This window comes from Gracilinanus agilis, chromosome 5 (genome assembly GCF_016433145.1).
Source record: "Gracilinanus agilis isolate LMUSP501 chromosome 5, AgileGrace, whole genome shotgun sequence".
Classification (NCBI taxonomy): Eukaryota; Metazoa; Chordata; class Mammalia; order Didelphimorphia; family Didelphidae; genus Gracilinanus; species Gracilinanus agilis.
In genome coordinates this window covers 231,372,120-231,397,082 of record NC_058134.1, presented here as the reverse complement: position 1 = coordinate 231,397,082, position 24,963 = coordinate 231,372,120, and the positions used below count along the sequence as shown (strand labels likewise).

The 24,963-nt window shown below is 38.1% G+C and overlaps 1 protein-coding gene across 1 annotated transcript in view; it reads right to left on the bottom strand.

The window, feature by feature from the left end:
• ANKS1B (ankyrin repeat and sterile alpha motif domain containing 1B) overlaps positions 1 to 24,963 on the bottom strand; it is a 1,330,035-nt gene that overhangs the window by 871,436 nt on the left and 433,636 nt on the right. The window contains exon 11 of the mRNA XM_044679159.1: positions 19,974 to 20,110. Coding sequence (XP_044535094.1) covers positions 19,974 to 20,110 — 137 coding nt within the window. The remainder of the gene's footprint in view (positions 1 to 19,973; positions 20,111 to 24,963) is intronic.

The window sequence follows — 24,963 nt, the reverse complement described above, 5'->3', positions numbered from 1 at the left end:
GGGTAAATTGGTTAATTGCTCTGGGCCTCAGTCTCTAAAATGAAAGAGTTGTCCTAGAAGACCTTTAAGGTCTCTCCAAGTTCAAAATCTATAACCCTAAGGCACACATGTATTCAAATTAAAGTTTTCTACATAATTTGTTGTAAGCTCCAAAACCACTGACTTAGTCTAACACCCTAGAACTCACCACCCAACCTTAATGGTGGCAGTCAGAAATTATTCCCTGAATTAAATCCTGCAAATTAATCCCCATGAACATTTCAAAGAAGCCAATTTCAAATTAAAATATGGTTGGAATTAAACAGGAGAAATACCAGTTTCTGTTTCCATGCTGAGATCCTTATTTATAATTCTTAATAGCTTAATTCAGTGTAAGGACAGTAGGAAGTAATTATAAAGTAGCTTGTGGAAAATATGTCCTCAGCAGCTACCGCAGCAAGCTAAACGTGACATATAGGTATTTTTAAAAATAGATAAATAAATGTTTCCATAATTTGTTATCACAGTGATAACATAGCTTACATCTCTGGCTCCTTAATGTGGGCAAAGTGCTTTACACACTTCAACTGGTCTAATGAAGTAGGGACTAGAAATATTATCTTCCTTTTACAGAGAGGTAGCCTGAGGCTCAAGGAGGTCAAAGGGTTTCTTCCTGGTCACACATCTCAGAAGTGTTAGAGGCAGTTTTTGAACCCAAGTCTTGTTGATACTGAAGTCTAGCACTGCATTCTACCAGGTCACACCACTTATTTAGACTCCAGAATATCCGATTCACTCTTAGCTAAGAAATCATTTTGCCCAGCCACAATTCTAAATAAGGAGTTCTTCAAATGCCATAATGGAAATTACGAACCAAAAAACCAGGGCTCATCTTTTCCCTGAGTCACTACTTGTTAGCTTAGTAAGTCATTTAGGCTTTGGAATCCTCAGTTTCCTCAACTGTAAAATGGTGAAAATGTTGTGCCATCAGCCACAAAGGAATATTGTGATGGTCAAATGTAAAGAAAGCCATAAATATAATTTAAAATTAATATAATAGGGGGCAAGTAGGTGGATCAGTGGATTGAGAGTCAGGCCTAGAGACAGGAAATCTCTATATAATAATTATTATTATTATATAATATATAATATTAAAATTATATTATATATTATAATTGTAGTTCATATTTATATAGCCCCTTAAAGTTTACAAATCACTTTCTTCCTATTGCTCCTGGGAAATAGGCAATTTGATACAATTTTAAAAGTATTTATGGGGCACTTAGGGAGTTTGGGATAGAAAGTCAGGCCTGGAGATGGGAGGGGTTTTTTTTTGTTTTTGTTTTTTGGGGTCCTGGGTCCAACTCTGGCCTCAGACACTTCCTAGCTATGTGACCCTGGGCAAGTCACTTAATCCCCATTGCCTAGTCCCTACTGCTCTTCTGTCTTGGAACCAATACACAGCATCTATTCAAAGATGAAAGGTAAGGGTTGTCCAATTTATTTATGTGTGTGTGTGTGTGTGAATGCATATATATATATATATTAAGCATAACATATATTAATTATATATAATTTTTAAATATAAATATCTAAGTACCTACTATGTGCAAGAAACTGATAACACAGAGAAAGAAGCAAAATCATTTCTACCCTCAAAACACCTTTTTTTCTCCCCTTGGAGAGTGACCAACATCAGATTGTCCTTGGACCCTTGTAAGCACTGCAGTGTAAGAATGAAACATAAAGAAAACCAAAATAAAGACAGTATGTCTATAAGTTGGTTTGGGGTTGTTTTTGTTGTTTTTTTTTAGTCCACTAGAAGTTATGGCTTTAAAAAACTCAAAGCCAAAGCAAAACAAAAAACCTTTTTAAAGCCAATTAGGAAAATAATTTATAAGGGGATTGTCTCTAAGTCACTAATCAAATAATGAAGAGGCAGAAAAAAACAGAAGATAAAAGGACCAAGAAAACATCCCAAGTATATCTACACACCAATCTAAGATGCTAATCATTTAATTCAATAATATGTTGTGAAATGGACAAGGAAAACTGTTATTTGAATAAATGCTTTTCTCCCTCAATTTTCTGGGAAATGTGATAAAAAGGATTTAAAAATTATTTTGAAAACAACAAAATATTTATGAAGTACCTGGCATATGCTAGGCAATGTATTTGGGATAGAAGGACAAAAATGAATATTTGGATGATATCCAAATTTCCTCTTAGCTTTAGCTGTCCTTTATTCCAAACCTTTAAATAAAATATTTTCTTCAAAATTGATATGTAGTAAAAAGACATGCTTGCTTGAATTTCATCTCCTGTCACTGTCCCTGACCACAGTCTGAAGGAAGTGAGAATAAGTTCTGAAATGCCCTGAAGGCAAGTAGATGTGCAAGAATGGGGATGCCACTCCAAACATTAGTGAATAAGTACTTGCTTATAAAATCAGGCTTTATACTAAAAACTGCTTCATAATACAAGCTCCAGGGAGATGGGATACAGTATGATACGGTGTCGTGCCAGGCCATGACATTTGGTCTTCCTTTGTAGTCCTTGGTCACAGGTGGAACATTCCAGGGTAAAGCTGGAATCAGAAACAGATGGCAACTGGGATATAAGGAATCCCTCTCTGTTGGAGAAAGGGCTTGTTCCTTGGCTCTCCAGTAAAGTCCTCTGACCCTTTCAAGCTGAGCAGAAGAGAATTAGACCAAACGAGTCGTTTTCTGAGAGGTCAAGGTTCTCAACTCTCCTGGGTCAGAATTCCCCTTAGGGAAGAGCAAGAACATAGATGTCTCTGCTTCTTGCTTTATTGTGTTCTCTTCCTCCTCCCTTTAGGAAGAGAAAACAAATATTTCGAGAAAACATGACTGGAGTCAAGGGATAAATCGACAAGCATTTCATTTATGCATCTGCCTCTGTGTGGCGTCCACTAAGTCAATTCACTTCTCTGCCACCCATTTGTGAAATGAAGAGGTTGCGATGAATGACCTCTAAGGTCCCTTCCAATGCTCTATGATTCTTTGATTTCTTATTTGCTAATGTCCCTTCCAGAACTATCTTCCTATATGAAGAAACTTAGCATGTGTCATTCCACTGGAACAACACATGAAAACACAAGGAAACTGTTCCCTCATTTTTATCTGTGACAATAGTTTAGAAAAAAGATTACAGAAAGCAAGCTTCCATTTAGAGTTTAAGATGCTATTTTTCTCACAAATCTAGCATCTATAGAAACTTCACAAGGTGAAACGTGCTGGCACATCACCTTTCTCTCAAAGATTTGACACTCTGTCACCTCTTCAGAACAGATTTATGTTTGAAAAATAATTATTTGTTAGCCCTGGTAAAAAAAGAACAGAAACCAAGACAACAAATTAAAGAAATACATTTTTCCTATGTAAACTGAATATTAATTGTATAAAGGCAAAAGAAAACATTGAGCTATGCAGAAGAAGAAAGAGGTATGCAGTTATTGTGTAAATGAGAAATTAAATTCCTACTTTTTTGTCTTAATCTTAAAAACTCCCGTGCCTCTTGACTTCTTTAAAATTACACTATGCTGGTTTTCTTCTAAGCATCCATTGTCCTCCAAATGAGATCCCAAACTTTTTGCCAAGTTAGATTCTGCCTAGCTTAAAAAATATCTGGAAGTGCTCTCAGTTCTGGTAGTCTCATTTTAGGAAAGATATTGACAAACTGGAGGACATTTAAAAGGTTATAGCAGGGGTCGGCAATGTATGGCTCTCGCGCCATATCTGGCTCTTTTGAGGGCCAGATATGGCTCTTTCTGCAGGAGCCATAAAGTCCATTTTTTTCAGGCTCTGTTACAGGAGCGGCACTGTGAGCACTGCACGGCTCTCACGAAATTACATTTTAAAAAATGTGGCGTTTATGACTCTCATGGCCAAAAAGGTTGCTGACCCCTGGATTATAGGATAAAAGTTCTTGAGATCTTTTCAGATCGGATCAGGATGCCCCTTACTGGAGTTCTCCAAGCAAAGTATGGATGACCATGTGTCAGGGAGGTTGTGGAAGAGATTCATGTTTAGGAACTCAGGAGAGTATCCTCTGCCAGTGGTTCCTTCCAATTCTGAGATCGTGTGATCTGGTCCAAACATAGAGGATTTATTTAACTGAAAAAAGAGAAGACTTTGGGGAGGGGAGGATATGATACTAGTCTTGAAGTATTTGAATGGCTATCAGGATGAAAAGTTTTAGACTTATTCTGTTGGTCCCCCCACCTCCAGGACAGAACAAAGAACAATGGGTGAGAGGTAAAGAATGGGCAATATTTAGATTTGAATTAAAGAGTTAAATAACATCTTTTCTTGTGCCAAACATTTCTAACAATTAGATCTATCTCAAAGTGTAGGGAACTACCTTAAGATTCCTGGCCTGTGACAAATATTAATGTATGCTTATTAATTTGAATAGTCAATGCTTCCCTACTTAGTGGGGTTTTTCCAGAAGAAGGTAGGTGCTCACTTCTTGGGGATGTTGTAGATGGATTCTTGTTCAGCAACTCAGTGATCTCTGAGGTCCTTTCCAATGCTAAGATTCTTTTACCTGTCATTCCAGACACTCCATAATCTGACCCCTTCCTTCCTTTACAAATTTTTATTCTATCATTCTCACATATAAATATATTTGTCACCAAATATGCCTTTCTTCTCCTGGACCTTACTTCATATTTGACTATGCCACCATAGCCCTATCACCTACATGCTGACCTACTGACAGCTTCTCTGTCCTCTACAGTGTAACTCAGCTATAATATATTCCATAGTCCTTTACTGGATTTGGAGTCAGAAGACTTGGGTCCAGATATTGGCTCTGTTGCTTCCTGAACGAGTTTGGCCAGTTTTCTCCTCTGGAAAATGAAAAGGTTGGACTAGATGACCTTGAAGTTCCCTTGTAGTCTGAGAGTTATGATTCTAAGTCACTTCACTTTCCTTTTTAATTTTTTTTCTCTCATCTGTAAAATTAAGGTGTCTGGCTACATTATTCTGAGGTTCCTTCCAGCTCTAGAGTAACGATCCTAATTCATTTCCTTTTTCTGCATCCTAGTTTCTTAAAAAAAATTTTCCTCAGCTATAAAGTTAGGGGATTGAACAAAAAGTTCCTGCCCACCTTAGATCTTTAGTCACTTTCACTTTCTGGAACTCATTTGGCTCAAAAAAAATTCCCTCATCTATAAAATTAAGATATTAAACTAAATGATGCTAGATTTCTGTTAAACTGTGGGTAAGTGGCCTTAAGACTTTATTTTCTGGACATGTTTCCTCATCTGTAAAATTTATGGGTTGAACTAGATGACTGAGGTTCCTTCAAGCTTTAGATCAAAGATCTTAAAGGTATTTTCCCCTTTATGGGCCATAGTTTCCTCATCTGAAAAAAGTGCAGTATTGAACCAGAAGCCTCACATTTTCTCTCCATCTCTAGAGCTCATGTAATTCTATAAGGTTATGGTACTTTGAGCATTTACAGATATAACCATTTGGATCAATCTCATACCCTTACCGTATGCCATTTTGTATTGGCACCCTTTGTTTATAACCTATTTCTACTTGTTTCTAAGCTCCTGGAGGGATAATACCGTATCTTAGCAATTTATCAATCAGCACAAGCTTTGTTTTGTTTTTTAAAAAATCAATATCCCTTACAATCCTTAGCATGCATGAATAGCCTGATGCAGAACAGGCATTTAGCAAACCTTTGTGAAAAAAAAAAACGAACAAAGGAATTAGAAAACTAAAATGAACTGATACAAAGTGAAGGAAGTAGAACCACATACACAATGATGACAGCAATTCATATGGCTAGATCAACCACAAAATAAGTAAAAAGAAATTGTGTGAAATTATCAACAAGTCTCTTGTCAAAGGTAGGATATGAGAAGGCACTTTCCTTCAATTCTTTGCAGAAGGCAGGGAGGGGAAGGTAGGTAAGTGGCTCAGTGAACAGAGCATCAGGCCTGGAGTTGAATGGAAATGGTTCAAATCTGGCTCACACAATTCCTAGCTATGTAACTAACCCTGGGCAAGTCACGTAATCCAAGTTGCCTAGCCCATGTCTTTCTATCTTAGAGTTAATATTAAGGTAGAAGGTAAGGGTTTTTAAAAAAGTGATATGGGAGCATTCCTCTGAGCATGTAATACTCTCTATATAAATTTGAAATTCTTCAAATATGTTAGTTCATTTTGCTTAGCTATTTTGTCCCTCTTTTTAAATTCCTTCTACAAAGGCATGGAACTCTCAGAAGTAAAGATGAGATTCTGGGAAAAGCAAATTATAAAAGTTAACAAGAAAATGTATTTCTAAGAAAATAAAAACAAACGGAAAACATGAAATGACAAAGTTTGGACCTCATGAAGAGCTGAGAAAATGTATCTCCTTTCCTTCTTAGTGGGAGGCTATGGGTATAGAACAGTGATGGGCAAACTTTTTAAAGAGGGGCCAAAGGAAAGGAAATGCTCATCTGTCAGTCTGTTTCTAAGGCAACTCTTTTGAAGTTTCATTGTATTGTATCCTCCTCTTTGTATTAATCAGATTAGGAATAATGTCACATGGCTGGATAGGACATTTCAGGGGGCCGCCTCTGGCCCGCAGGCTGTAGTTTGCCCATCACTGGTATAGAATATTACATACATTGTCAAGCATGGTTTATATGTTAGTTGATTTTGGTGAACTTTCTTTTTTATTCTATATTCTAAGGGATGGCGTAATGAGCAGGAGATGGGAGGGATTCATTAAGATGTGAAAAGGTTGTAAAACAAAAAGATGTTAATATATTTTTTAAAAGAAAGAAATGAATCATGGGGTGTTGATTATCTTCTCAAGAAACTGCCAAGAGAAAGAGAATGTTGGGGTAGGAAAGGCTTTTGGAATCCTAAGTGTAGCCCAAACTGAACATGGCCAATAATCCCCTCTGTTGTATTGCTTGTGGTTATTGGACCTTCATTTTTCAAAGAGGACCAGTGACATCATGGGATGATGTCTTGACTTGCACATGAATTGGATTTAAGTGAGGTAGAGCTGCTTAGAACTGTCAGTCTCACACTCTCTTCTAGACATCCAAGTTTAGTGGCAAGACAAAATTCTGGTGATGGCCAGGATGCAGTGGATGATCTTGGCTTCTCCAATGTCCAACCAAACTCCAAGTGCTCCACAGTGCCTACACTTCAGCTGCCTTCACGGTCATTGGAACAAAGTTCTCATCTACCCTTTCTCCTAGAGGAAGTCTTCACCCCTCTATCTCACCAATAGGTTTGAGGACTGTTAGTTATCATCAACCTGTTTTAACCCAGCTGCAAGATGTGTGGCTGCTATGCATGCTACAGCTCCTTGGAGCCATGGGATTGCTAACAAATGGTCATCTACCCTTTTCTGAAGGAGCTCCAAGGAAGTATTCCTTGTACCTGGCACAAAGTGTGCTGATCTGAATCAAAATGATGTGGAATTCACTACATATTAAATAATATCTGTCCAGTCAGGGATAGTTTTAACGATTAAAAAGTTTGTGTGTGTGTGTGTGTGTGTGTTTTATCTCAAAAGCTTTATTTGCCCTTTTTATAACATCCACCCATTGTCTCTAGTTCCTTCCTAAGAGGCCAAGCTAAAGATGTCTAAAGCCTCATCATCAATATGGCAGCCCTTCAAGTCTTCAAGGATTTGAAGCTATCATTCTCCTTCCCTCTACACATCTTTTAACACGATTGAGTTTCAAGAATTTTTTTTGAGACTGCACTCAGATTTCCCACACATCCTTTGGCTCCATATTCTTCCATAATATCTAGCCTAGCTCTTTCCAATAAATGATTCTAAAATGTGTGCAGCTGGGAAGAGTGGGCGGGCTGTTGGCTCCCTGAGACCCTCACCAAGATGAGCTATACACAAAAGCAACTTCATATTTAAGACAAAGAAAATGTATGTGAGAAGGGGGAAAAATCAAGAAAATGGAAAGAAAAATGTTTCCCCTACAATCATCTCTGAATCTATCAGGACTAGAGCGAGGGGGAAAAAGGAGGAGCAACAATGTGCTTAGAGTTTGGTTAATGGCTGGGGGTTAAGGGGGCTCATTCTTAGAAATTCATAAACAATCCCAAGAAAGTCTTCCTGGAGTGATGAAAAGTTAAGTTGATGCCAGAAGGAGACCCAAAACAACAGGAACAGACATTACTGCAACAAGAGTCACAACAGTTCCAGGAGGGAGATGAAGGTGAGAGAAAGGTCATAAAAAAATCTTTGCATTGGCACTGTAAAAAAATGTCTGTAGGATTCTAAGAATCTTGAGTTGGAAGGGACTTCTGAAACCATCTATTGCAGCCCTCTCATTCATCAAATGAGGAAGCTGAGGCCCAGGAAGGATACGGAATCATAAAGATAAAGCTTCATTATTTTTATTGTTGTTCAGTCATTTTTAGGCATGCCAGACTCTTCATGACCACATTTGGGATTTTCTTAGCAAACATATTGGAGTGGTTTGCCATTTCCTTCTCCAGCTCATTTTGTAGGAAAGGAAACTGAGGCAAACAAAAATAAATGATTTGCCCAAGGTCACATAGCTAATAAATATCTGAGGCTGGATATCAGGTTTTCCTGACTACAGATCTGGCACTCTCTTCACTATGCTACCCAGGTGCCCAGCTTGCCTTTACATAGCTATTTAACGTCTGCAGCACATTTTATAAATGTCCTCTTGTGAGATATTCACAAAACTCTGAGAGGCAGAGATCCTATTATCATCACTTTGGGAAACTGAGATAGAGACTGACTGCCCAGGGTCATACAGTTAGTAATAGACAGAGACATAATTTGAATTCAGTTCTTCCTGTTTATAAGCCTACAATTTCATCCACCATGCCACTACCTAGTTGCCCAACCAGGAGATTTCTAAAATTAATTTTAAACTATAATGTCTATTCCTTTATTTATGGTTTCTCCTTACAGGATTGGAGGATCCCAAGGTGGAAGAAACCTTAAAGGACATGAACATCTTTCTCATTCTACTGAAAAAGAAACTAAGGCTCAGCATGGTTAATGACTTACTCAGGGTCACATAGCTAATGAATGCCTGATGTGGGATTCTAACCCAGGTCTTTCTGCCTCCAAGTTCAGGACTCCATTTTCTATACCTTGCTTTGCTTGCTCAGAGTCACAGAGCTGCTGGAGGTACAATTTTGGAACTCAAAACTCCAAACATAGTATTTTTTCTACTGTGCCATCCTGTTTTTAGGCTAAGTTCCCCACGTTCCCCCCCCCTCCCCATGTTTACAACTGATTAAACATCTTCTCCAATGGTTTCTTCCTCTTTGCTCCTTTCTGGATTTGGCATTGGAGAACCTAGGCTCAAATTCTTCTTTTACTCATTCATTACCTGCGTGACAGTGGGCAAACTATTTCACCTCTCTTGGTCTTTGCTGCTGAGAGTCAAGATGGTGGAGTGATAGAAAGCAGTACAAAAGTTCTGCTCCACAAATTTCTAAACAGATCTAGAAAATGTACATGATAGCACCTGGAGGAAGAAATCCAGAAAAAAGTCTGAAGTCAATTTGTCCAGCCTACCTTGAAGTAGGGAGATAGATAATCAAGGAGGAATGTGGCCAATGGATGGGATGTGGAAACAGCACACCTTCAGCCAAGGGACAAGAGGGGGACCCAGATCTTTACTGGGGCTCCCTAAAGCCATTCTGGGGTACTGCAATGAGGAGAGGTGTCAATTGGCAGCTTTAGTGTTCACTACTCAGTTCTGGTTCACAGATCTAAGATGGAGGGTGATGTTTCAGGGTAGGAAGAGCCTGGATTATGTATGAAGAAAGTATGAAGTTCAGAAGGCAGCAGCAGTGTGTGGCTCAGACTTTAGCTGCAGAAGAAGGTCTTATTTCTGGAATCTAGCCCAGTCTTTAGAAAGAATTAACCAGGCAGGAATCTCAGCCTAAAGGAAGCCTGCAGCTCCGCCAATTTGTGCCAAGAAGGTTTTCTATCTGGCTAAGCGGCAATTTTTCCCATAGCCTCTCTTCTATCCCAATTTATCCTTGTCTCTGGGTCCCTCTTTTCTTGTGCACCTTGTCCTTCTCTTGGATATCCTAATTTCCTTTCCTATAAACTTCGTTTTCACAATTTCCTTTTGACAGTTTTCTTCTGGATGACTCAGTCCCAACCAAAAATTAAAAAGATAATGAGAACCTCTTTTGTCCCCTGTCAGTCAAACTGAATATCCCCAATTGCATCTTCTGTGACTCACAACTTAAACCTGGATGTCTTTTATCCCTCCAAAAAGGAAAATAGCTTTTTCTTATTCTCATAGCTATAAAAAAACCAACTTATTTTCTGTTGGTATAAAATATGCAATTTTCCTTCCTATCATTAGCTTATTTCTCTGCAGTTCCTCCCTTACCTAGAAATGCTCAAAACAATGAGAAAAAATGACTGTGAGTAGACTAGTGGCTTTAGAGTCCAAGTGCTACTGATTCAAGAGAGAAGGCATCTCATTGGGCATGTAGTTGTCGTTCAGTTGCATCTGATTCTGTCACCCCTTAGACCATACAGCACACCAGGCCCTTCTATCCTCCACAATCTCCCCAAATCTGCCCAAACTCATGCTCATTGCTTCCATGACATTACCTACCCAGCCCAACCTCTGATGACCCCTTCTCCTTTTACCTTCAATCTTTCCCAACATGAGCATCTTTTTCACTGGATCCTTATATGGCCTGAATATTTAAGCTTCAGATTCATTATCTTTCTTTCCAATGATGATTCAAAGTTATATCTTTAAGTTTTGACTGATTTCATTTTTTTAGTTTCCCAAGGATCCTCTGAGGTCTTTTCCAGCAACGCTGATTCTGCAGTGTTCATCCTTCCTTCCTTCTGGTCCAACTCTCCCAGCCACATAGTGCTATTGGACATAGCTTTGACCACAGAGGCCTTTATTGCCATCTTCTCTGCTTTTTTGAATGCTGGGAAGTCATATTGTCCAACCTCCCTTTACAGAGAGATTAATGAACTCACCAAGATTTTTTTCTAAGTATGAGAGGTAGGAATTCAACCCTGATGAGGAAAAATCTGATACTTAATGACTGGATGACCTTAGGTGAGCCACATATTTCTCCACTTAAGTTTCCTCATCCATAAGATGGGATTAACAATACCGGTAGGACTTATTTCATAGGGCTGCTATTTCCATAAATCAGATATTATTTATAGATTCACTGCCAAAGGTAAAGAGCTACAGAAGCATAAATTGGTATTACTAAAACACTTGAAAGTTCCAAAAAGAATATCATTTCTTTAAAAATGATCATTTCTCACCATTAATCCTACTCTGAATTTTCTTTAAATGAATTCCCTAAAAGTCTTTGCATATAATTTCCTGCTTCTCTGAACTAAAAGCTTCTGCTTCTTCTATATTCACGTTATGCTCTTATTTTTAAATGTGGCATATGTGACCTATAACCCTGCAGTACCCAGGACAAGGCTATATATGTGTCAGTCAGCAAAGAAATTAACTGATAGACAGAACTGATCTACGGCAATAAATGAAGGACAGCTGAAACCGAGGCTGTCATAATAAACACAGACAATTAAGCTGAATTTGATAAATGTGCATTCAATATACACTCTGTATCAAGCATGGTGATGGGCACTAGGTAAAGTAATACAAGAGCCAGTCTTTGTCCCCAGTCAATCAGGAAGCCTTTTTATTATTATTATTATTTTTTATTTTAAACCCTTAACTTCTCTGTATTGACTTATAGGTGGAAGAGTGGTAAGGGTAGGCAATGAGGGTCAAGTGACTTGCCCAGGGTCACACAGCTGGGAAGTGTCTGAGGCCGGATTTGAACCTAGGACCTCCCGTCTCTAGGCCTGGCTCTCAATCCACTGAGCTACCCAGATGCCCCAATCAGGAAGCCTTTTAAAAGCTTATGCTAAGCACCAGATGCTAAGGTATGTGCTAGCGAAGAAAAAAGTAAGACAGTTCCTGGCCTCAAGAAACTTCCATTCTAATCAGGGATGACAACATAGTCCCTACAAAATCAATGAACATTTATTAAGCACCTTCCAATTTATTTATTATTGTTATTTTATTATTTATTATTCCTAATTTATTAAGCATCTACCAATTTATTTATTATTGCTGTTTTATTATTCATTATTCCTAATTTGTTAAGCACTATTATAAAGAAATAAAGGGCACTAGGGGATACTGGTGAGGGAAGCTGTGTCTTTGTATTCCCCTAGGTTGCTGGTGAATGGGGGAACACCAACCCCAATCACCCTTGTTAGGTGTTATAAATTCCCCTTTCTAAATAACAGTGTCCAGGTAGGACCCTAAATGGTCAGGTGGATGGGTAACCCTTTCAGGTCCCACCTGGGGTTTGGATCAATTATTAATATTGGGCTCTGATTAGCCTTGGATCGTGTTGTTCATCTGACTGCGTTTGCTCCCTCCCCAAGGGTTGTGATATAATGACCACTCAGGAAAGTACTTATTAAATATTTTATCTTTGATCTTAATTAGGGAAAGGATTATCAGGATATGGATTGGGGATTGGAAACCCTGTCAAATTAATATCTATAAGTCCCTCAGGACTGGAGACATTGATTTATAAAGCTGGAACTATTGTTCTTCACAACCCCCTCTGATTCAGCTTGGCCTCTGCCAAACCAGAGAGAGTCTGCTCTGCTGGATGCAGCTGTATTGATGATTTCTCTCTCAGCTTCCTATTATCAGTTTGTGATGTGTTAGCTTTCACAGCCTTCAGGAAGTAACCACCCTTAAAAAAACCACCCTCTTGTTCTCAGACCTCCTTCCTCCTGATCACTACCTGGGCCCAGAGATCTAAATAGCTTTGATGATTCAGATGCCTAAAGATCTAGGGAGATTCAGAGAGAACCAATGACCAACCGTCAGAGACCCACAGATCAATGGTCAAGGACCAAGACCCAAAGATCAATGGTCAAAAGGTCCTTCCAGATGGCTGTTGGGGTATTTCTCTCAGGCCAACTGACTTTTGCCCCTGGCTCATGGCATCTGGGAACATTCCAACTCTCTTCCCTGTCAATCAAGGTGAGACCAACATTCCCAGGGTTTGAACATAACAACACCTACCAATTTATTTATTACTATTTATTATTTATTATTCCTAATTTAATTTATTAAGCATCTATCAATTTATTTATTTATTATTGAGATTTTATTATTCATTATTCCTAATGTATTAAGCACCTACTGTCAGACACTGTACTGAGGTCATAGATCTAAAGAAAGAAGAAAGATAATCCCTGCTTTGAAGGAGCTCCCAGTCTAGTGGGGGAGACAATAGGTCAACAATGGTGTACAAATATGACAGATAAAGAATAAATTAGAGACAATCCATAGATGGAAGATTTTAAGATTAAAGAGAACTAAGTAAAGCTTCTTGCAGACTATTGTTGCTCTTTAGTCATTTTCAATCATGTTTGACTCTTCCTGACCTTATTTGGGCTTTTCTTGGCAAAGATACTGGAGTGGTTTGCCTTCTCCTTTTCCAGCTTATTTTACAGATGAGGAAACTGAGGCAAACAAGATTAAGTGACTTGCCCAGGGTCACAGAACTAGTTTGCCTTTTCCAACTCATTTTACAGATGAGGAAATTGGGGCAGGAAGAACTAAGTGACTTGCTCAGGGTCACATAGCTAGTAAGTGTCTGAGGCTGGATTTGAACTGGGTCTTCCCATGTTCTTCCCATGGTCTTCAGGCTCAGTACTTTATCTACTGTGCCAATTAACTACTCCCTCATTTCACTAATCCTGAATATTATCAGAGAATCCTAGATTTAGAAGTAAAAGAAAGTAACCCTCTCATTTTGCAGATGACAAACTGAGGCTTGAAGAAGAATTGACCTGTCCAGGGTCATGGAGCTGGTAAACATCTGAGACTGAACTAGAACTTGCATCTTGTTTTCCTAATTTCCATTCCATTGTCCTGACCACTGAGTACCTCTAGCATTATGGTTTTCTTAATGCACCTTGATGATTTTAATTCATTCTTTAAATCCCCAAGAAGCTGGATATATGCCAAATTTCCTTTCCAAATCTAATTTTATGATACTGCAGCTTAAAAAAATAAGGAAAATATTCCATTTTTAAAGAAATACATGCGGGGAGAGATGATCAAAAAGGTGAATTAAAGCACTGAGGAGAGAGCAGCTCATTGAACAAATGCCACCAAATCAATAATTGGGGCACCCCATCTGAAGAAAGTTATCACGAATGTCCAAGCGACTCAGGTTCCTTACTGGAAACAGGAGCTCAAAGCTGCCATTGTTCTTTTCATAATGTAAATATAAGGGCCTCTGACTCAAGAACAGAGAAGCCTGAACTGAAAGAAACACCAGTAGCTACATTCCTTGGTCCACATAAATCTTTTGTCTGCATTATCAATTAAAGTCAGAACATTTTCTGCTAAACATTATAGTACATTTACAAAATTAAAAGTGAAGATTAGAAAGAGAGAGAGAAAAATCAAAGAGGAAGTAAAGAAACATGATATATGGAAGAAAAAAAAGAGGTTATTGGCTTTGTCAAACAGAACCAACTTAATGGAAGATCAAACAGAAATGAAAAATTATCTCAATTTCTGGGCAATCCACATGCTTATAAATAACTGGATTATATCAACTCAAGCTTATCTCCACTCCACCACAACTCTCACTTCAACAAATCTCCATTATTCTTCTTTTCTCTTCTCTCAAGTACTGTAACATCATGGGATCAGACAGAAAAGGACCTCAAAGCCCATCTAGTCCAACCCTTTGATTCTGGACATGATGAATTCAAGTCCAGGAAATGAAACCACTAACCCAAGATCATACAGGTAGTAAATATTAGAAGTGGAATTTGAACCCGCATCATATAGGATTAGAGGTTTAAAGCTGGGAGAAAATTCCAAGGTGATTTAGCACAACCCTTTGATATTGCAGAAAAGGAAACTGAAGTGCAGGGAAATAAAGTGACTTGCCCAGCATCAGAGACGTGTCAGCCAATAACTTTTTTTGAAAAAGGTTTTATTCATTTGTGGGATGGATTCTACAGAGCAGACAAGATACAAATATCTCATACAGTTAAAGAAATTCAGAGAAACCTTAAATCTCATTTGGTAGAAACAAGAATGTTGTTGAATTTGCCTTGTATGATAAATAAAATAACTCTTATGCATTTGAATTACTTACTTTTTACAATTCTTCCCAAGTAATTACACTGAATATCAGCCAGTGTTCCTTGGGGAAGAATAATAAATTCATGAATTAGAATCCTATTTACACATGGCATTTGCATACCATGCAATATTTTGACCTCATAAAGGTCAATAATACTAATTTAGCAAATGAAAATGCATTTAGATCCATAAATAAGAATTTTATACGTCTTAGATTTCTCACTGGAGAGCTAAGATGAGCCAAACCTGTATTCCACATACTACAAACTCCTGTTAAAGAAAAATAAATCAAATAATTTATCTCAACTTTTAAAATCCTTGAGACACTGGTGAATTTGACAAAACATGCCTTTTATCCTCTAAGGGATTGCCAAACATTCCCCTTTCTCTCCAGCACCATGATCCTAATTTTTTAAATAAAAAGGAAAGTGAGGAAATGCAAGTGGTCCTGGTCAGTAAAGACTACCAAGAAACATACCAAAGGACCAAAATTCTCCACCTGGGAAGTAATGCTACTAAGTACTAATTGCAGTTCATCTAATTATTTGCCTGGTGAAATCATTAGGTACTTTTTTTTTTCAGGTGAAAGAGACATATCACCAGGTTGTGATCATGAGACTAAATCATTATGCTTATCAGTTTCTGGGTTGGTGCTGCGTGAAACTCTGTTATTTATAGGAAATACCTTCTGCATCATAGGATCATAGATTTAAGTGTCTTAGAAGACACTTAAGTTTTAAGTCTTTATTTTAAAGTTAAGGAAACTGAGGCTTAAAGAGGCAAAAATATTTTGCTTGTCCAAGGGCAGATAAATATCAAGTAGCAGAGCTGGGATTTGCATCCAGGTCTTCTGGCTCCAAATTCCTTGATCTTTCTGCCATCCCCCACTGATTTCACTTCACCACATCCCAGAGAGAAAGCACAGACTTTGAAGTCAAGAAGACTAAGACATGAACAGGGGATATAGTCATTGTGAGGACTAGAATGTCTACATTCCCATTTGCCTTGGTTCAGAATTTTCAAAATATAAAATGAGTTTATGATGATTTAAGCTTAAGAAAAGTCAAATGGATTAGTGGCTAAAGATCTACTCTCAGAGTTAGAAGACCTCAGTTTAAGTCTTACTCCTGATGCCTACCAGCTGTCTGACCCTGGACAAGTCACCTAGTTTTTCTGGGATCTAGGCAAATTTTCAAGACTTTATGTTGTAAAGAATATGCCAATGTGCATTAACAGAGTTTCTTTACCCCGCAGGAATTTTCCTCTACTTAGCAATAAAATCACAGCCCCCCCAATTATTTAATTTAATAATTTAGTTTATTAAAATTTAAATAATTTAATAAATCCAGATTTAAGTGATTTAATAAATTCAAGTTTAAATGATTTAATAAATTTGATGGGCTCGAATTTAAATAATTAAATAATTATTATTTAATTTATGTCATGATATAATTTCTTAGCATAGACTAAGTAATAGTTCATGAAAAACAAAGAATTCTGATTCCATGCACCAGACACCTGAGGAAAGGATGGGAGTAGAGAACAAAAGATCTAGATGTTAACATTTGGGGTTTATTTGTTTTTTTAATGATGAATTATCATTTTAGAAAGGGCTGTTATGTGGTACAGTGGTTGGAGCTCTGGGCCTGGAATCCAGAAGACTCATCCTCTTCAGTTCAAATCCAACCTCAGACACTTATTAGGTGTGTGTCCTGGGCAAGTCACTTAACCTTGTATGCCTTGTACGAAATGGAGAAGGAAATGGCAAACCATTCCAGTATTTCCACCAAGAAAACCCCATTTGGGGTCATGAACAATCAACTGCCACAACCGAACAACTTTTTTAAAACCTACCTTATAAGAAAGTTGCTGATTTTACCTCCTTTTTCAAGAGTGCTAGTCACCAAGTGGACTTACAGTAACATACACAGCTTTGAAATCCATAAACTCTTATAAATACTCGTTGACTTATTTTTGACTGGCAGAAAGGACATGGAATAATGAAAAGGATCAGGGAGCCCAGATCGTAGTCATGACTCAATATTAGATAATCATGGATCAGCTTCATGCCTTCTCTGAACTTTTTATTCTTCAGGAATAAAAGGAAGAAGTTCAATTAGATTTTTTTTTCATTAGCTCCAGTATTCTGTCCCTTTCCATCTTGTTCTAGGCTAGCCTAGTCCATTGTGTTGTGTTCTGTTCTAAGGATAGATTAAGGGACAAGGCAATGAAGTTGAAGTCAAGATCGGGTTCAAATCCCACCACAGAGGCTAACGAGTAAGATGAACCTGAACAAGTAATTCAGTTTTCCTCATCTGTAAGATGAAGAGGTTGGAATGAAGGATCTCTAAGGTCCTTCATAGCTTAAAACCTATGATTCTTTGATTCTATTCCCTTCCCTTCCGTCTTATCTTGTTTGGGGGAGTATTTGCAGAAAAGATTCGATCTCTACATTTTTATAGACTAATGAGAGACATATCAATTGTGTCTTTTAGCCGCCAGCCCCTGTGCCCAGTGGGATGAGCTCCTCGTTCTTCTGAAGAGGGAAATGGACTTTCCACACAGCCTTCATCCCCTGCTCCTTCCTTCCTCCTGCCCCAACCTGGAGAGATGAGCCAGTGTCCTGACTCTTGAGAAGACAAGCCTCGGTGGATTCCTTCTCCAGAAAGCTCTTCTCGGCTCTGAACACGAGTCCCACATACTGAGCAGCACCGGCGATCCAGCGGATGCCACAGCGGGAATGTGAAAGGGATCGAGCGCCCTGCTGCTCATTTGACCAAGGCAGCCTTGAAAACAGAGCCTTGTCCTGAAATTGGCTGACAGCAGCTGCTGCTTCTGTACATCTAAGGCGATGGTGAATGATTCTGATTAGAAGCACAATTCCTCCCCTCTCTCCTCCGCCCACCCTGGGATGCGAGGAGATCCATTCAGAAGGAGTGAGGTGGAGCGCACCACCGATTCAATGTGCTGGGTCCATCTGTTGGCAGCAACACCATGCAAACAGCTTTGTAAGTTCTATTTTCAATGAAATATCACAGAACAGCTTGTCCCAATGATATTTCTAAAGCCTGCCTGCAAGCCGCCTACTGGGAAACCCAACAAAGCAGAGAAGGAGGAGAACAAGGAATACACAGAGTCAAAGGACAGAGAAAGGAGAGAAGAAAATTGGGGAAAGGAGAACCACAGAGACGACAAAAGCTGGGGAGAGACTGGAGACTCTACACCCTTCAAATGTCCATGTATAAACACATATATTTGGTGGAAATATGGGTTATGTATTGTCTGCTTTAAAAATTTTCCTGAAAACTAATTTCTTCCTTATTCTTCGCATATACATTTATTATCAGAGATCTAATCTGAGGGCTAGACCATATATAGGGCACTTAGGTGGTGCAGTGGATGGAGCCCCAGCCCTGGAGACAGAAGGGCCTGAATTCAAATCTGGACCCTGGGCAACTTACTTAACCATTTTGCCTCAGTTTCCTCAACTGTCAAATCATCTAGAGAAGCAAATGAATGGCAAGCCACTCCAATATCTCTGCCAAGAAAACTGCAAATGGAGTCATGAAGTCAGAGATGACTGAAAAACAACTGAAATCCCATATATACTGTGAGGGCTTTATCTGCTTTATAAGCACTTTTATCAATGGTATTTTAAAAATTTCCATTTCTTATGTTTTCTTACATATATATGATATAATATTAATGATGATAATATAATATATACACATACATATATATTTTAAATACATATATAACAGCTACATACAACTACAGATTTAGAGCCAGAACCTTTAAAATGTCATTAATTGGGGGCAGCTGGGTGACTCAGTGGATTAAGAGCCAGGGTTAGAGACAGGAGGTCCTGGGTTCAAATCTGGATTCAGACACTTCCTAGCTGGGTGGCCCTGGGCAAGTCACTTAAACCCCTTTGCCTAGCCATTACCACTCTTCTGCCTTGGAACCAATACACAGCATTGATTCTATGATGGAAGGTAAGGGTGTAAAAAAGATGTCATTAATTAAGGAATTCCTTAGAGAAAAACAGTCTTCAAATTCAAGCAGAAATCTAGAAAGATAAAGAAATAAAGGAACAGGAAATATTGGAGGGAGGGGGTGGAAGCAATAAATTATAAGATGGGAAAGAATCTTTTTTCCCCCTTCCTTTGCTTCTCTTTATTTCCTTTTGGTCCAAATCTGTAATTTCAGTGATATTTGAATTTCCAGTGAAGAAACTCCCTCTACCAAAGCAGACCAACCAGGGCTCAGTCCCTTCCTGGAGTGTTGAGTGATAAAATGAGTTGCCCAGATTCATGTAGTGCATACATATTAGAGACATGAATTGAACTCAGATCTTTCTGACTCTGAGGTTCTCTATAAGCAGCCCCACATTACCTTTCATTTTCATAATCAGTAGTATAATGATACTATAACATAACAATATACTATATATTATATAATACTATGATAAATAATAATAAATAATTCACCTTAAATTTCCCCACACCTCTTAACAGAAGAATAAGTCACCTCCCTCCCAAATGATCAGGGAAGATTTCAAAATTAAGTTTCAGGATTTCTGAGGTTCAAGTTTCCTCAATTGTAAAGTTAGGATGAAAGATTATATGACCTTCTCTAAAGTCTCTTCTGGTTTTCACTCTAAGTTCTAATGATCTGATGGTCTTTTCCTGTCCTCTATTATTGACTTGAATACTGAAAAGTGATGGCTTCTGTCCCTGTATTAGCTACAGGACCTGGGCGCAGACTTGGGTGCTCATGTGTGGGCACTTACCTGAGGTCGTATCACTTTGACAATATTTTTGAGGGCAGTGTCAGGAGATGGAGGCGAACAATCAGGTGTGGGGCCTGTTGAGCTGTTTCTATGGTTACCACTTCCTGGAGCCGTAATTGCTACCTGAGATGCGTTATCTGTGAACAAAAATAGAACGGCCATGAACTTCATCACTTCACTTACTTCTAACGTCCCTGTTGATTTCAAGAATAGGAAATCAGATTTCAGGTGTACACTGGTCTCCTTGGAAGCCCCAAAGTGAGGGACATGTGAACCCCTGAACAGAGCTCTTCACCGATATCATTACTAGATGTTTTGTTTCAATTTTACTTGGTAAATGTTGATCTCCGTATGATCCAGTTCTGATATTCTAAGAGGAGTCAGAGCTGAATCATGATCCTCTCATTCGAAATAGCTGGAAATGCCCCAGGGCTGATAGGGATGAGAGAACTTCATTGCCTAAAAATATGTAGACCCAAAGATTGGACTCAACCAATTTTGGTCCATGAATACAATGGAATAATATATAAGGAATGAAGAATAAGGTCATTTCGGAAAACTCTAAGGTTGGGTAAATGTATTCACACAATACTAACAAAAAATGTAAAGGTAAAAAAAATAGCAACAGTGAACACTATAAAATTATGAATATCTGGCCTCTGAAGAAGACCTGAGAAAATCTACTTCTTTCTTTTTTGTATAAGTAGGCAAGTAGGGGATAGGATATCACACATACCATTGTTCACTGTTGATGTGACAGATGCATTCTTTTCCTCTATTTTTAAATGTTCATTCCAAGACACGGATGACTGAGAGGGGAGATTGGAGGGGGTTATTTAAAAGATAACTAAAATGTTAAAATCAAATTATCAAAAATGTGTTATGGAGGTCGGACACTGTGGATAGATAACCAGCAAGGCTTAGGTTCAAGTTCAGGCTCTGATACCCTCCAGTTGTGCGATCTTGGCAAGTCACTGAATGATTATCTTATCTGCCATGCTTTATCTTTATAGGTTGAAAAAAAAATAAAAGGTACTAAGAAGGGAGAGTTTTCTCATCCAAAAAGCCTCTATGCTAATTATAAATTTAATTCCAATCCCTTACCAATAAAATAATTTTACAAATATATATTAACCTATCTTTCGCTTCATCAATTTGTGACATGCCTTAATAGGATTTATTTCTTCATTACTCAGATGATTTTCACAAAAAAGTCAGATGTGAATTTTAACTGGGTGGGGAACTGGCAGAGCAGAAAATCCTTCCATGAAGGTACACCAGTCGCTTCCCTGGAATTGTGTCCTTAGACATTTGGTGGATCACTGAGTCAGGAAGAAGTCTGATATAATAACCATAGATTACATTCAGATAATAACTTAAGGTTATCAAGGACCATCCTCACAGCAACTCTGAAAGGTAGTGAACATACAAATTATTATTATGATGATGATGATGATCCATTTACAGATGAGCAGTGGAGGTTCCAAGGAGTGATTTGCCCAGGGTCACACAGATAATGACTTTCAATAAAATATGGCAGCATGGTACAGTGAGGTGAACACTTGGTCTGGAAGAAGAGAGTTCACACCTCAGCTTTGTCTTTCCCTGGGTGTCCTTGGCCAACTACATTATTCTCAGGGACACAGTATCCCAATTTACAAAAGAAGGAAGTTTAAGATTTCATCTTGACAACTTTACATGTATGATCTTTGGAAGGGCATAAAATCTGGGACTTTTGATGCCATGATCAATGCTCTTTCCAATATATCCTAATGTCTGTATTATGGGGTTTGTGTGTATTCCCTACCATTCCTGATGCCACCGCATTTGGTAAGATCATGTCATTCTTCAAATATAACAGGCAGCTAGAGACTAGAGTGCTAGATCTGGAGTCCAGAAGACCTGAGTTCAAATCCCATCTCAGAAATTTCAAACTATGAGATGCTAGTTAAATCAGTTAATCTCTGCCTATAAAATAGGAATAATAATAGCATCCATCACCCCAAATTGTGATAATCAAATGAGATATTTCTTAAATACTTTGCAAACCTTAAAATACTATGTAAATAAGTTGTTATTGCTATTATTATCACACAAACCTCAAAGTGGTTTTTCAAAATTCCTTTGAGTGTCAAGAAAAAAATGAGCTTCTAAAAAAGGCTGACACTCATACGAGGGTGTGGTGTGTGATGTAGGTCACTCCTGAGAATACAATTATCACCTGAAATAGTATATCCCACCACTATGAGCAAAGGATTTTACCCTAGGGTTCATTATTCAGTCTGAAACAGCTAGCCTAAGATTCCCTTCAGGGTGGATTCTCACGGGAAACAGGGAACAAGTACAAGTTTTGGAGTCTCCAACTTACAAGCTAGTCCTAAAACTTGGGGTTCAGCAGATCTTACTAGGCTACAAGTTTGGGGTTTCCAGATTCCATGTCAACACTCCCAACACCAAGGCGATCTTGGATTTACAACAATGACAACTACAATTTGCAGAACTTTCTCCTCATAATAATCCTGTGAAGAAGGTGTTACCAATATAATTATCCCCATTTTATAGATGAGAAACTTAAAGCTCAGAGAGGTCCTGTTTTGGCCACAGTCGCACAGATAGCAAATATTAGAGTTGGTCTCCTGGTTCTAAGTTCCATTCTCTTTTAATTCTACCTAAATTCCTCTACTTATTCTTGGTAGATCAAGCAAGTGTTGACTGGCCAGATCAGCAGGATGTCATGTATTATTCATTTAAGTTATATTAAAGCCCCAGCATGCAAACCATTCAAATTTGGAAAGTTGACAACACTTCAGAGTGGATAGAAAATATTCTCTAAATATCTGCTTCTCAATTATGGAGTAGTTAGAAATTCTTTAACTAAAATTCTACAGGGATGCTTCTTGGCATCTTATGACCATGAATGTTCAAAATCTGAATTTCCATCTGTTTCTAATTAATTATTAATAATTATTTCTTTGGAAAATGAAAACAAAGAGCAGCTATCCATTGAGGAATGATTAAACAACTTGCAGCATCATGGAGTAGAAAGAGTATATAATTTCAAATCAAAGGATTTTTCAAATTTTTCAAAAAATTTCAAATCCTCATTTTGTCACTCACGGCCAGTGCAACCTTGGACTAGCTATTTAATCCCTTTGTGTGTCAGCTTCTTCATCAGGAAAATTAGGAGGTTGGGATAGATGGCCTTTGAGGCCAAATTTATCACTATACCTGTGATCAAGAGAGCCGATGACCTACTTCCTTCCAGTGGAGAGGAAGGGGAAGATGTCTCCAGGATGCTACATTTATCATTAGCCATGTTTTCCATACTAATTGGTTTTAACTTTTTGTCTTTGTTTAAAAGGAAAGACTCTGAGCTGGAAGGGCAAGAGATATATATCTGGACATGATTGTGATGTCATAACAAAAAAATGAATCAACACAACTTTAAATTTAAAAAATAACTAGCTGACTGAGGCAGTGAGAATATTTGGTGCAATGATGATCAAGGTTGTAGGTTCAAAGAATCTCAGAACTATCTAATCCAGCCTCCTGCCAGATACATGATCCCTTCCTCTAAAGTCTATGACAGTCACCCAGGCTCTGAATGAATACCTTCAGTGATCCAAAAATTATTACCTCCCAAGGCATCCCATTCTACTTTTGGCCAGTCCTCATCTTTAGCAATTTCTTCCATATATCAAACTGAAATATGCCTCTCTGTGATTTTCTTCCCTTCGTTCTAGTTGTGCCCTCTGGGATTGAACAGAATAAGGCTAATCCCTCTTCTACATGACAACCTGTCAAGTGCTGACATCAATGATAACTTTCAAGTCTAAGGGGGCAGGAGGGGGCATTTGACTTCACAGCCACAGACTGTACCTGGACTGAAATCCATATTTTGAAAATGGAAATATTGGCTATAGTCTAGATCTTCTGAAAGTATATGGATGAATTTCCACAAGCTCAACTAAGAAAAAAGTGAAAACCCAATATTATTGGAATTTTAGGACATACATGCAAAAACAGATTGCATTTCTAAAGCACTTTGAGCTTTGCAAATCACTTTACACACATTATTTTATTTGATGCTCATAACAGTCTTGTGAAGCAAATGGCATTATTATCTCCAGTTTACAGATGAGGATATTTAAGCAAAGAGATTAAATCTCTTGTCCAGTCACATAGTTAATAGGTGTTTAAGGAAGAATTTGAACTCAGGTCTTTCTTTTTAATTAATTAATTTTGAACATTTTTCCATGGTTACATGATGCATGAAAACTCAGGCCTTCTTGCATTTAAGGACTGCATTCTATTCACTGTGCTACTAACTAAATAATAATACAATGCAATACATACCATATTAACTAATGGTACAGATGACAATTGTTAAAGGACGTTAGCCAGAGGAAAGATCACTAGACACTAGAACAGATTACTAGAGGGGATGATTTGAGCCAGGACTTAAAGATTAAGTAGAATTGGGAGTAATCATTCCAGATCAGAAAGGGGTCATAAACAAAAACGGGAAAGAAATCAATATGTTCCAAGGATATTACATAGACTTCTAGATAGAGAGTTTAGTTGGAAATAAGTGGCAAATAACTTGAAGTTTAATTGTGAATGCAGTGGAAAACTATCAAGGCATCTGAGCGATATAATGAAAGAAAGGTGGGGCAAATCAGCAATTTCACCATTAAACTGAATTCCTAGTTTAGAAACTCAATATCCAAGAGGCAACAAAGTGACTCAGTAGGCTGTGATCCAGGGCTGGAGATAGGGTTCAAATCTGATCTCAGATATTTCCTGAGCAAGTCGCTTAACCCCCACTGCCTAACCCTTGCCATTCTTCTGCCTTGGAACCAATACACAGCATTGATTCTGAGATGAAAGGTATGGATTTAAATTTAAAAAAGAAAAAGAAAGAAACTCATCATCCATTATTTTGAAGACCATGAGCTAGAAAGGACATTAGAGGCCATCTGGGCCAAGC